Here is a 13,164-nt window from a genome sequence, read left to right on the forward strand (position 1 = left end):
GTCTGTGATTTAAACAGCCCAGCGGTGCTCCAGGCCAAGGGAAAACCAATTCTGCAGGGGAGACCTACCTTGGCACTTGTGCAGGTGAAGCCAAAGGGAAGATATGCTTCGCCATATTTTCTAGTCTTTGGCTTAGAATGATGTTGGTTTGGAAACATATTCAGCTATGCTTCATCTCCTGCTTTGCGTTTGTGTAGGCGCCCCTGCTAGCAGTGTCCAAGCATTGTTTGTTTGTTTTTTTCCCTTTTCATGCCCCTGGTTTAGGGGCGGCTGCTTTGACCACAGTGATGCAGCACCAGGTTTTCTTCTGTTCAGCTAACGTATAAAAATTCGAGTACACAAATCTTTTTCTTGCGTTTTTATACTTCAAATGTTCTCGTTGTTGTCCAAATCTTATTCGATGTCTTCTGGCTCCCTTTAGACGATCATCTGCTTCCATCTCAACCTATTCCTTGCATCTTCTTCTGTCACACAAATACAAACCTCTGTCACAAATTTAGAGGATCATCATTTAGCCTGGATAAATAGTTTGTTGCTTTATAAGAAAGCCCTCCGCAAAGCCAGAACATCTTACTATTCGTCACTGATTGAAGAAAATAAGAACCCCAGGTTTCTCTTCAGCACTGTAGCCAGGCTGACAAAAAGTCAGAGCTCTTTTGAGCCAACCATCCCTGACTTCATGAACTTCTTCACAAATAAAATTTTTATCATTAGAGAAAAAATTACCAATAATCATCCCACAGATGTAATATTATCTACAGCTACTCTTAGTACCATTGATGTTAAGTTAGACTCTTTTTCTCCAGTTGATCTTTCTGAGTTAACTTCAATAATTACTTCCTCCAAACCATCAACGTGTCTTTTAGACCCCATTCCTACAAAACTGCTCAAAGAAGTCCTGCCGTTAATTAATGCTTCGATCTTAAATATGATCAACCTATCTCTAATAATCGGCTATGTACCACAGGCCTTCAAGCTGGCTGTAGTTAAACCTTTACTCAAAAAGCCATCTCTAGACCCAGCAGTCTAGAGATTAGCTAATTATGTGCCAATCTCCAACCTTCCTTTCATATCAAAAATCCTTGAAAGAGTAGTTGTCAAACAGCTAACAGATCATCTGCAGAGGAATGGTTTATTTGAAGAGTTTCAGTCAGGTTTCAGAGCTCAGCACAGCACAGAAACAGCTTTAGTGAAGGTTACAAATGATCTTCTTATGGCCTCTGACAGTGGACTCATCTCTGTGCTTGTCCTGCTAGACCTTAGTGCAGCGTTCGATACTGTTGGCCATAATATCCTATTAGAGCGATTAGAACATGCTGTAGGTATTACAGGTACTGCACTGCAGTGGTTTGTATCATATCTATCTAATAGACTCCAATTTGTTCATGTAAATGGAGAGTCCTTTTCACACACTAAGGTCAATTATGGAGTTCCACAGGGTTCAGTGCTAGGACCAATTCTGTTTACACTATACATGCTTCCCCTAGGCAGCATCATTAGAAGACATAGCATAAATTTTCACTGCTATGGAGATGACACCCAGCTCTATCTGTCCATGAAGCCAGATAACATACTAATTGGTGTACCAATTAGTTAAACTGCAGGAATGTCTTAACCTTCCTGCCTTCTTGGGACCTTTTTGTGCCACTGCTATGTGTTAAATGGCTGCCATTTCCACTGTGTTCAGTGGAATATAACCAAACTTGCCACAGGATAGTTTTTACCTGTCAATGTTAATATTCCAGTGTGAATTCCTTAAATCAGCCTAAAATGGCTGAGCAGCAGAAATCCCCACACCCATCACCCTGGGGACCATTTTCTGCCCATTGACTTCCATTATAAATGCTATTTTTCAACCCCAAATTATCATCATATGATTTTATTTTTTCTTCTTTTCTTGGATGTCAATGAAGACTCAGGGCCTTGAAGTTTTAATTTTTAAATTGCAAAAAAAATGCAAAAAAATAATGGCAGGTCAAAATGTATGTTGGTGCCAATCTTTGGTCCATCTAAAGGCCTACTTATAATGACAATCACATATTACTTCAACTGGTTTTTTGTGGAAATATTTAGTTTCGTTTTTTGGTTTTTGGGGCTTATAACACAGGGCGCTCATGTAATAACACTGGGATTTGAAGGGTTAAAACAACGAAAATATAATTAAAACTTTATATGAATATTTCAGGGAGAAGTAGTTTTACAAGGTTGGCTAATTTAAAGTGGAATAAGATATGGATATATGGTCTTTTTATGGCGTGGCTGAGAATGGTCCCTAGGGTGATGGGTGTGAGTTTTTTAAAGGATGGCAGGAGGGTTAAAGACATAAAGACCTGGATGGCCGCTAACTTTCTGCTTCTTAATTCAGATAAAACTGAGGTTATTGTACTCGGCCCTGAAAATCTTAGAAATATGGTATCTAACCAGATTCTTACTCTGGATGGCATTACCTTGGCCTCCAGTAACACTGTGAAGAACCCTGGAGTCATTTTTGACCAGGACATGTCCTTCAACGCACATATTAAACAAATATGTAAGACTGCTTGCTTCCATTTGCGCAACATCTCTAAAATTAGAAATATCCTGTCTCAGAGTGATGCTGAAAAACTAGTTCATGCATTTATTACTTCCAGGCTGGACTACTGTAATTCATTATTATCAGGATGTCCAAAAAACTCACTGAAAAGCCTTCAGCTAATCCAAAATGCTGCAGCAAGAGTACTGACAGGGACTAGAAAGAGAGAGCATATTTCTCCTGTTTTGGCTTCCCTTCATTGGCTTCCTGTTAAGTCCAGAATTGAATTCAAAATCCTGCTCCTCACATACAAGGTCTTAAATAATCAGGCCCCATCTTATCTTAATGACCTTGTAGTACCATATCACCCTATTAGAGCACTTCCCTCTCGCTCTGCAGGCCTACTTGTTGTTCCTAGAGTATTTAAAAGTAGAATGGGAGGCAGAGCCTTCAGTTTTCAGGCCCCTCTTCTGTGGAACCAGCTTCCAGTTTGGATTCAGGAGACAGACACTATCTCTACTTTCAAGATTAGGCTTAAAACTTTCCTTTTTGCTAAAGCATATAGTTAGGGCTGGACCAGGTGACCCTGAATCCTCCCTTAGTTATGCTGCAATAGACGTAGGCTGCCAGGGATTCCCATGATGCATTGAGTTTTTCCTTTCCAGTCACCTTTCTCACTCACAATGTGTCAATAGACCTCTCTGCATTGAATCATATCTGTTATTAACCTCTGTCTCTCTTCCACAGCATGTCTTTTATCCTGTCTTCCTTCTCTCACCCCAACCGGTTGCAGCAGATGGCCGCCCCTCCCTGAGCCTGGTTCTGCTGGAGGTTTCTTCCTGTTAAAAGGGAGTTTTTCCTTCCCACTGTCGCCAAAGTGCTTGCTCATAGGGGGTCATATGATTGTTGGGTTTTTCTCTGTATCTATGAAGCGCCTTGAGGCGACTTTTGTTGTGATTTGGCGCTATATAAATAAAATTGAATTTAATTGAATTGTCCTTTGCCAGTATATCCACTATTCCTCCTCTGCACATGTCCAAAGTATCTAAAGGTTACCACTTTTACATTGTCTCCAAACCTGAGCTGTCCCTCTGCTGTGCACATTTCTAATCCTGTCCATTCTGGTCACTCCCAAGAAAAATCTTAACATCTGCAGCTCCTGCCTCCTGTCTTTCATTAGTGCCACCATTTCCAAACCATACATCTTAGCAGGTCTCACTACCATCTTGTAAACCTTCGCTTTCACTGTTGTTGCTTTCCTTATCTCACCAATCAACCCTGATACTCATCTCTGCCCACTCCACCCTACCGGCATTTGACCCCAGGAATTTAAACGACTCCTCGCATTCCACCCGCTCCCCTTCTATTCACATGCATATTCTGTCTTGCTGTTACTGACCTACATTCTTCTTCTTTACAGTGCATACCTCCACCTCTCTCTACTCTCACTACAGATCACAATGTGGTCTGTTATAGTTATACTCTAGGCCTGACCTAATCTGTCATCCTGCAATCAAGAAGGGCTTCAGAGCTGAAAGTTGAAGGCTTTTATGTCATCATTATGGTAATACAGTTCCCTTCTTACTGGAATACCAATAACAATAATTATCACAGGGATCTGTGAGGGAATTCTGCTCATTTTATGTCACACTTATCTATATTTACTTTAAAGAAGTCAATAAATCCTTTATTTTAAAAGAAAAAGATCCTTTTATAAATGTTCTGTACAATTTTCTATTTACACTGCAACACAGAAGTCAATACAGTAAATACTTTTCACATTTCAGAGTATCATAAGCTTATCGAACATGTGCATGAGTGTGTTTGAGGTTGACACGCAAAAAAAAAAAAAAGTATAAGCAACAACAAACACTGACATGTAGGCTGGCCATTTAAAGCATGAAATGCCTCTCCAACAATCTATGAAAGTCCATAGCAGGAAATGTGCAGGTGCTTCCAGTACAACAAGACAAAATTATTAGTACTGTTAACCCATGCGAGGGCTGTAACTGCTCAGTACCAAATGCTATAGCATGAAGGCGGGGTCATATAAGCTGTGATCCATCGCTGTTGCACTGGTCCCATTTGCTTGACTTAAAGAATCATCTGACAAGAGAGGCGTATCCACTGTTGCAGCTCTCGGGGGCGCACTGGAGGAAATCACCACCACATAGCGATCGCTGCCATCATCCTGGTCATCCGCCACGCTCCCGTGAATGTCCGCGGTAACTACTGTATTTTCTGCTGCCATGCGGCTGCAGCAAGGTGAGGAGCTCAACACAGGAGGCTCTGCTTGAAATGCCTCTCGATCGGGGTCCTCCTCAGGAAAGCTGGTGTTGATATAAATGATATCATCCCTGCTGGAAGACTCTGGAAGCTTTTCGGCGAGCTTTTCCAACATTTCTCGCAGCTGGGGAAAGAAGGGTCGGTCTAGCGGATCGGCTCTCCAGCAGCTGTACATGATTTCATACCTAGACCCCAAGTATTGAGAAATAATTAGACTGGAACCTCGATTTTGGTACATTTCAATGCGCATATTTTCAAGGTTGTAAAATTTAGCAATTTATTTTTGAGGTTTACTGTTGTGTTAATATGTTTTTAAAAAAAGCTAGCCTCCAATATAAGATTTAGACCAACAATATTAAATGAAACTTTTATAGCGTCAATATTGTTACTTTCAAAGCAATCAAACCCAAAGTCAACATCTGTGTGAAGAACGACACTCACAGTTCATCCAAACAGTCTGGGGGCTGCTTCAGTCTGTGTCCTTCAACTAGATAATCATAAATTTCATGGTTTTGGACTCCAGGGTATGGCGTCATGCCTCTTGTAGCAATTTCCCACATGGTGACACCAAACGCCCACTGCGTGAGAACAGAATTTCAACTTGAGATTATATTTCATCACAAACTGGTATTTTCCTGCTGATAATACATAGAAATACCATGTATTATCCCAGGTTTAGCTGTACGATATTCTGCATTTTTCAAACAAAAAAGTTTATTTTTTTAAATCTTTATCTGACACTTAAGATAAAAGTGCAAAAGAGGGGGAAAATCGTACAAGTTGAACACACTGATAAATATTGAGACAGAGACAGTGCCCTGTGTAAGTCTAAGACCAAACCTTTTAAAATGCCACTTGTAGCACAAGAGAAAGCAGCAAGAAAAACAAAGAGTGCAGAAAAGTAGTCAGTTCTTTTAGTGACTGGATTTCATAAACAGGTGTGTTACTGGTAAAGCTATGTTTCTACTCACCACATCACTCTTTACAGTAAAAACTCTGTCTGCCAGACTCTCTAATGCGATCCATTTTACAGGCATTTTTGCAATTCTTCCCTGCCTGTAATAATCACCACTGTAGATCTTCTTAGATAGTCCAAAGTCTGCTACACACACTGTCATGTCATCACGCAGCCTGTAAGACAAACAAGGCGTGGACTTCATGACTAATGGAAAAAAAAGCAAATTTGATAAACCTCTGAAATAATAAATCATAGTTCTTTTATTTAAGAAGGCTGCGAATGTTGCCAGGAAAAGTTCAATCAATGCCTGCTCTACTTTGAACATAAATCAGAGGAAGGAACCTACATGCAGTTGCGTGCCGCCAGGTCTCGATGCAGAAAGTTACGACCACTGAGATACTCCATACCCGAAGCAATGTCAACCATGAACTTCAGGAGTGTCTGAGTGGGCAAGAACTGTGCAAGAACACACAATACAGCAGACAGTTTAAATATTGTTTAGTCTAATCATAATCTATTCGTTTCAGGGTCGGGATCTGGAGTGTATTCAAGCTCACATGGGGTGTATTTGTCCAGGTAACAGTCCATCACAGGTCTAACACAAAAAGACTGACATTCACACACTCTTACATAAACGCAGACAGGCACCAGGAAAACATGCAAAATCCACAGAGAGAAGTCCAGCCGACCATGACATTTAACATCTATCTTTCTTACGATAAGGTGACAGTGTCAACCACTACACCACTCTGTCACACTCTAATAAATATGATATTGAATTTGAAAGTTAGTGTTTGGGTAAAATCTTACCATTGGAGTCTCTCTATGGCGTGAACGCAGCAGGAAGCTATGCAGATCTCCGTGTTTCATAAACGGCAGAATTACCATGGGTTTAGGAAAGTGTGCTGAGCCTACTTCCAAGCATACACCTAAAGACAAGAGGATAAGTCAGCACAATCAAAAATAAATGCATGGATATACAAAAGAAAGCGACTAAAGAAAGAAGCAAAGAGAACGTGCAGTAAGATAAGAGGAGATCTCCTACCGAGCAGTTTGATGACATTAGGATGGTTGAAATCTTTCATGCAAGCGGCCTCATTCAGGAACTCTTCAATCTCCCTTTGAGAAAAACTATCCACTGTGTGGTATAATTTTTTTTACATATTTGTTAGTTAAGACATATTTTTTAAAGTTAAGTTAATCTTTACATAACACAAGCACTTACATTTCATTGTCTTCACGGCAACCTTTTCTGAAGTGCCATCTGGTTGTGTGAAATGACCTTCCACCACTGAACCAAACTCACCTGGTAAAAGTTAAGACCAGTCGTAAACCTGCGCACATATACTGCATTTTACTGTAATCGTTTGAACATGTTACTGTAGTTATGGATGCCTACAAATTTAGATACATGAAACTAATTACTCACCCTCTCCAAGAACCTTCCCCACTGAGAGCAGAGTTCTCATTACCATCACATCCTGAAGTTTGGCCTGCAGTTCCTCACTGATCCCAAGGTTCTCAACTGCAGACCAAAGACAAGAACATCATTTTTTTGATAACACGTACATGTTATATGCATGTTAATCTTCCTGTAGTAGCATTCAAGAACATACGAGTGACTCCTATGGCTGATCGGTTGTAGGACCTCTGTTGCGTGTACTGTATGACAGGCGGCAGCATTTCTTCATCTCTGCACCGCTGCCTGCAGGGGGAGACAGGGTTAAGAAAAAGCAGGAAATGTTGGTAATCCTCTGTCTGATGCTGTAAGAGGTCAGAAATAACATACAGGCTTAAAAATTCAACTAAAGACAAGGTCATAGAGAGGAAACCCTCTCTGTTGCCTTCCAGACTTTGAGGTTGGAATAATGTTTTTCTCTCTGAAAAGCTGCCTGTGAAACATTCCTATCCATATCCTGAGTGGAAACAGTGAGTCATGGACTTCATAATGAAGAATTCCAGAGAATTGACAGCTGTTTGTTGTCCATCTCTCCAGCTGCACAGTTATTACATGACCTACTGTGCAGACTCCAATGACTAAGAGGAAGATAAGGAAGTTTACAAAGTGAATCCGGAAGTTACTACTACTGAAGAAAACATATATCGCAAAGCAGCAGTTTACTGTTAGCTGATTAAAATCAAAGTAAATACAGTTGTCTCATGAACACACTAACCAGCAGCAAGTTCAAAGATCAGGTTATCATACTAGGATAATTACTTGTTAATTGTTAAGCCTACCCAAAACAGGAGTCATAAGCCTTGTTCCGAAAATAGAGAACCCCAGAGAGGATGATCAGCAGGACAAAGACGGTACAAATCACAATCCCCACAACATGGTTGGTGTGTGCTACCGCTGTCTCAGGGCCGGATGAAGGGCGTACGGTGGATTCTGAGATAAGAAGAAGAAACAAAGGAGAACACTTAGAAATCTGACATCCAGCAATTTAAGTTAAGGATCAGTTATCTGAAGTAGAGTTCGTCAGCTCACGCAACACATCCAACATTTTTTATTCTGTGATGATAGTTTTCAACAGAAGTTCTTATTCAAATGTTTCCCCCTTTTTTGAAACTTTAATATATTCAGTCAGTGTTGCATTGAGATGAAAGCTAGCAGCTCGTTAGCATGCTTAAAACTGAAACACCAGAGTCTTGATTTTTGCCATGTTCACAATTTATATTTAGCACTGATCCCAAAGTACACCTGCACCTGATAGTAAAGTCAGTACTTTTGGAGGATTTTGGTCAACATTTTGATGAGATGAAACTCTAAATTAACAGCTCCACATGAAAGACCAGGAAGCCAAAGTTATTTAACTCTCTAGGGACCAAAAGTGTGTGTACTGTATTTCATGGTGATTCATCCAAGAGTTTAAAAGATTTTAATCTCAGATGAAAGTAGCTGAAAAATAGGCAGTATTTCAGTCCTGTGAGCTTTCCTGCTAGTGTTTCCAAAAATACTGCAACCATAATAGGCACTGGTATCTATTCATAAGGCAATAATGGTATTTTAGTACAGTAGTACGACATCAGCTGAACAATGCTGTGCAATTTATCAAATTATCAGCTCAAGATGAGGAAATAAACAGAACGAGCCACTTACTGTCCTCTGGCACAAACAATTCAACTCGTGGGCTGACCATGCCTCTTCCTGCCTGCGTGCATGCGGCCACCTCCACACTGTAGGTTTTGTTGAATTCCTCCACAGCCACACGTGTCCAAGTGGTAAGACTATGGACCTGAAATAACATACAATAAAAGACATAAAGTGAATTGCGTCTACTGTCATAGCTGACTGAACAAAAAGAAAAACATGCTCACCTTGGAGAGAAAAGTTCAAACAGAAGGCTATAGTTCACAAGAGTTTGAAAGTTACATTAGGTTAAGTTGAACTAAAAGAAGAAGCAGATTTTAAGGAAAATAAAAGCTTGTTGGTGCAAGAATACGCTGAGGAACGTCTTGTGCATTTGTGCAACAGCACAAAATCCAGCTCAGCAACTTTTTATGCATGCTCTCATTTTCTCTCCTTTTTTTCCTCATTTCCACTAAATGCAAAAATTAATTGATTAAAAAAACCCATCCCAAAGCGCATGCATGCTGATTTCACAGAGCTGCTCCCCTTTTGGGAAATCCAAAGGGAACCGTGTAGTAGTGATTACTGTATATAATAAAAGTCCCCATTTAAAAAAAAGGGAAGGACACAAACTTTCAGGATAGGCTCATGTGCTCAATGGGAGGGAGCATGTGACAGACTTAACCCTGTATTTCACAACACCATACGCTAAACGGTACATCTCAGTCTGCACTGTTTTGTGCTGACAGGCAGTTCTAAACCCATGATTAACACCTCTCATGTCTGTGACAACAAAAAAGGGCAACGTGAGGTTAAATATTCCTTCAGAAATAAACAATCAGAAAATGTTAATCTCAGATTCAAGAGAAATAATTGGCACCATTGATTTCTAATGCCAAAAAATTCACAATTACGAGCATCTATTTATTCCTCTGATTTAAAACTGATTGACATATTTTAACTATTTACCCTGACTTTGTCTATCCTGACAGCGGATTGGCTGTACTGTGTTTGTATGTATTTCCAGTCAAAGTTACAGTAATGACATAATCAACTGAATGAACAATACATAGGAATATCTGGAACTCACATTCACGTCCTATTGTTTTCATACCATAGTTACTTTGTGATGACTCACGGGCACATGCCAAATGGAGAAAACTACCAATGGCCAGTTTTTACACCCTCAGCTTCCTTTAACTACAACACAGACGGGAAGGACGGAGTCACTCTATTGTAGGTGAGCGCACTAATACAGGAAGAGAAGTGTGACTACATGCAAACAACATTATGAGCTATTAAAGCTGATCTAAAGAAACTAGTTTCCTTCGAATCCCTTTCCCGGCCTCGATGATGCCTTGTGGCAAATGAATAAACTGTTGTTCGCAAATAACTGACCTGTGGTTCAGTAGAGAAGACAAAGGGAGGGTCAGCTATTCCCAGTATGCAGCACTCATTCTTTTCATATTTTCATACATTAGTCATTGTTATAAAAAAAAAAACACCCTCTTAAATAGGAGCATCAGAGATAACACCTTATGTTTTCAATATGAACCTTACATAAGCAATTCTTCATAATATTTCATATTTGTATTGTACGAGGAGAAAAGGCTCAAACAGCTTCTACATCATTAGACTCCTGAATGAAACAATAAACACTGCACAAGCATAAATACAATCTCTTCTCTTTAACTCTTTGATCTCTTTAACTCATTTCATTGTTTGCACATTTATTACTTGGACTTTCTCTTGGATACTTATTTTGTGTTTGTGTGTCTATTTCTTTCTTATTAGAATTTTTATTCTATGTTGTTTATTATATAAAAATTCTTATGCTGGAATTGTTAAAGATATGCCCTCTCTCTGAACTCGCTGAAAGCCAGGAGTAGAAAAACATATCAGAAACTGAGCATGAACCAGAGAAGTCTACTCAAATGCACACTTTGAAACTATTTGAAACTGTCTAGTATGAATATATTCAACACTGAAACTGTAACAGTCCATAGAGTGCTTAAAAAATTCTTTAGAACACCTGTCATAAAATAGTAAAATGTAAATATTTTAGAAACATCTCAAAAACCTATATTATTAAATTAACCAATATTGTTAATTTAGAGTAGCTGTGGCATAAACCTTACACTGGGTGGTGGTCTAATAATTTTTGAAGCGCTGTAAAAGGAAAAATTAAATAAAATAAGGAAACACATGATGGATCCCTTGTAAGATTTTCATCACTCGTAGTTTTCACCTGTTTTTGATACAGTTTACAGTTAACCTTAAGCCTGAATGACATGCGTTTCGGAAGAATCCTTTGGTTGTATTTAATGTGAATGGTTGGGAAACAGAAAGTGGTAGAAAGCTTAATTTTTTAGGAATGTACAAAATACAACAGCCTTTCCTTCATTCGCGTAAGCACATCTTTAATCCTTTAAAGCTAAATATATCATTTTTAACATGTGATTTTTGTGAGTTTTTGAGGCTTCTACATCATTCTTCTCATTCAATTTTTTATTTTTTTTATTTTTTAAAAAGCCACAAATTCAGGGTTTAAAGGTTTAAACTTTTCTTGAGTTACCACTTTAGGTACAGGTGTTCTGAAAGAGCAAGTTTAAAGTTGAATGCGTACATTTCTTTTCTTTTTCTTAAAATAATAATAACAGTTAGAAGAAGAATAAAAGAAACGAGAATTGTCAGTTGTAAAACAATAAAAAATAAAAGATTATATTTAATTACTTTATCGCAGATAAGCTCACCTTTTTCTGGCGTGTGCCATATCTAACAATGACATCATAACCACTTAGGATCCCGTTTATCTTATCGCTGGGCGGAGGTTTCCACTCGATCACCAAGCTCGAGCCTTCAAGCTGCACTGTGACATTTCCGGGATGAATTGATGGCACTAAGAACGCAACGAGAAATGGAAAATGGGATTATGACATAATTCACAGTCATTGCAAACCTATAAAGTGAAAGAAAAATTAGTTGGACTACTCTTCAAAAAAAATCTTTGATTACGGTTTGGTATGCGGTCACTTCTGGTCACAGCATATCAAATCATTCAACTAAAATATCCCCTCTGGTGGATTTAGGAAGGAAGTTGAAAGCAGCTCCACCCAGTAAGAACTTTGTGTTTTCTCAGTGAAACCACCCCTATTTCCTATGTTACTCTTCAGGAAAACAACAGAGGTTTTTAGTGGATAAAACATTTTTTCTGAACAGGGCTTGCTGTGGGCAGATCAGGTAGTTGTGCAAGTGCAGAAAATTCCAGTTATTATTGCACTGCAACTGTGAGCAAGCTTACATTAAGCACATTTTGGATAGTAAAGTAGTCAGTTAATTACACAGTGCTCCTGAAAGCTAAACAAGAATGATGGGAAGGAGGCAGGAGCACAACACACAGGTCCTGTATTGTAAATATCATCATCGTTTGTAAGACAAACACAGACTGAGCATTTTTATATGCTGGGTTTTAAATGCTGGGATGAGTTTAATTTCATTTAGGAATACTTTGCATTGTTAAAGTTTTCTTGGTGTGCATTATAATTCAACCTTCAAATCGTTCCTGTAGCATCAACACACCTCCTTCTGTGGTGTTGCTCTCGACCCACTTGCTGTTTGGAGAGGCGCCCTGTTCGTTACTGCAGGAAACACTCAGGTTGTACTTCGTCATAGCCTGCAGTCCAGGGACTTCACTGTGAAAAGGCGGCACTGTGACGTTGATGAACCTGGTGGTCGTCACTTCCCCTTCCCTCCGACTGACCTCTCTAACCTTAGATCGGAGAACATGTGATCAGTATGACGCTGTTAAACAATGGCACAGTTTGGATTAAACATGGGGCTTACTCTGATTCGGCACGTGGTGAGTGGAGAGAAGCCATCGTGCCCAGGAGTCCAGCTCAACGTCAGCTTATTGGACTGCCTCTCTGTCACAGTAACATGAGTGGGAGGTCTGGGATGAACTAGAAAATACCACAAAAACCAGCATCAGCTACCATCTTCTAAAGCAGAAAAATCATCTGGAATATTATTAGACCTGGAAGCTGCCAGTTTTACCTTTAACATTGACGTGTGCTTCTCTGGATGTGGTGATGCCCTTTGTGTTGTTAGCTTCACAGCTGAACCGAGTGTATTTATCCACACCTGCAGTTGAGATTTTTGAGTGAATCATGTAGCACTTCAGGGCAGCGTGAAACAAAAACAACCAGTCTTCAAGGTTATGACAGCACTGACTCAGCCCTGCTGTTATTAATCTATAACACAAAGGCAGAGCACAAACCAGCAACACACATCGTCACCACTCTCAAACTGATTTGTTTATGTGTCAAAGATGAATCTGGG

General features: G+C 39.5%; 1 protein-coding gene across 2 annotated transcripts in view; it reads right to left on the reverse strand.

Moving 5' to 3' along the window:
* Nucleotides 1-4,172: 4,172 nt before the first annotated feature.
* The window catches only part of mertka (c-mer proto-oncogene tyrosine kinase a), a 28,591-nt gene continuing 19,599 nt past the window's right edge, over nucleotides 4,173-13,164 (reverse strand). For both annotated transcript variants that reach the window (XM_085428448.1, XM_085428447.1), the window contains 15 exons: nucleotides 12,880-12,966; nucleotides 12,670-12,785; nucleotides 12,406-12,595; nucleotides 11,580-11,725; nucleotides 8,857-8,992; nucleotides 7,995-8,145; nucleotides 7,373-7,461; nucleotides 7,186-7,281; nucleotides 6,982-7,062; nucleotides 6,802-6,894; nucleotides 6,567-6,685; nucleotides 6,103-6,212; nucleotides 5,770-5,929; nucleotides 5,240-5,376; nucleotides 4,173-4,983 (listed from right to left, as the gene is read on the reverse strand). In XM_085428448.1, coding sequence (XP_085284574.1) covers nucleotides 4,539-4,983; nucleotides 5,240-5,376; nucleotides 5,770-5,929; nucleotides 6,103-6,212; nucleotides 6,567-6,685; nucleotides 6,802-6,894; nucleotides 6,982-7,062; nucleotides 7,186-7,281; nucleotides 7,373-7,461; nucleotides 7,995-8,145; nucleotides 8,857-8,992; nucleotides 11,580-11,725; nucleotides 12,406-12,595; nucleotides 12,670-12,785; nucleotides 12,880-12,966 — 2,156 coding nt within the window. In that variant the 3' untranslated portion in view covers nucleotides 4,173-4,538. The remainder of the gene's footprint in view (nucleotides 4,984-5,239; nucleotides 5,377-5,769; nucleotides 5,930-6,102; nucleotides 6,213-6,566; nucleotides 6,686-6,801; nucleotides 6,895-6,981; nucleotides 7,063-7,185; nucleotides 7,282-7,372; nucleotides 7,462-7,994; nucleotides 8,146-8,856; nucleotides 8,993-11,579; nucleotides 11,726-12,405; nucleotides 12,596-12,669; nucleotides 12,786-12,879; nucleotides 12,967-13,164) is intronic.

Source organism: Rhamphochromis longiceps, linkage group LG13 (genome assembly GCF_057381845.1).
Source record: "Rhamphochromis longiceps isolate RC_006_pf linkage group LG13, R_longiceps_female_GT1.1, whole genome shotgun sequence".
In the NCBI taxonomy this organism is placed as follows: domain Eukaryota; kingdom Metazoa; phylum Chordata; class Actinopteri; order Cichliformes; family Cichlidae; genus Rhamphochromis; species Rhamphochromis longiceps.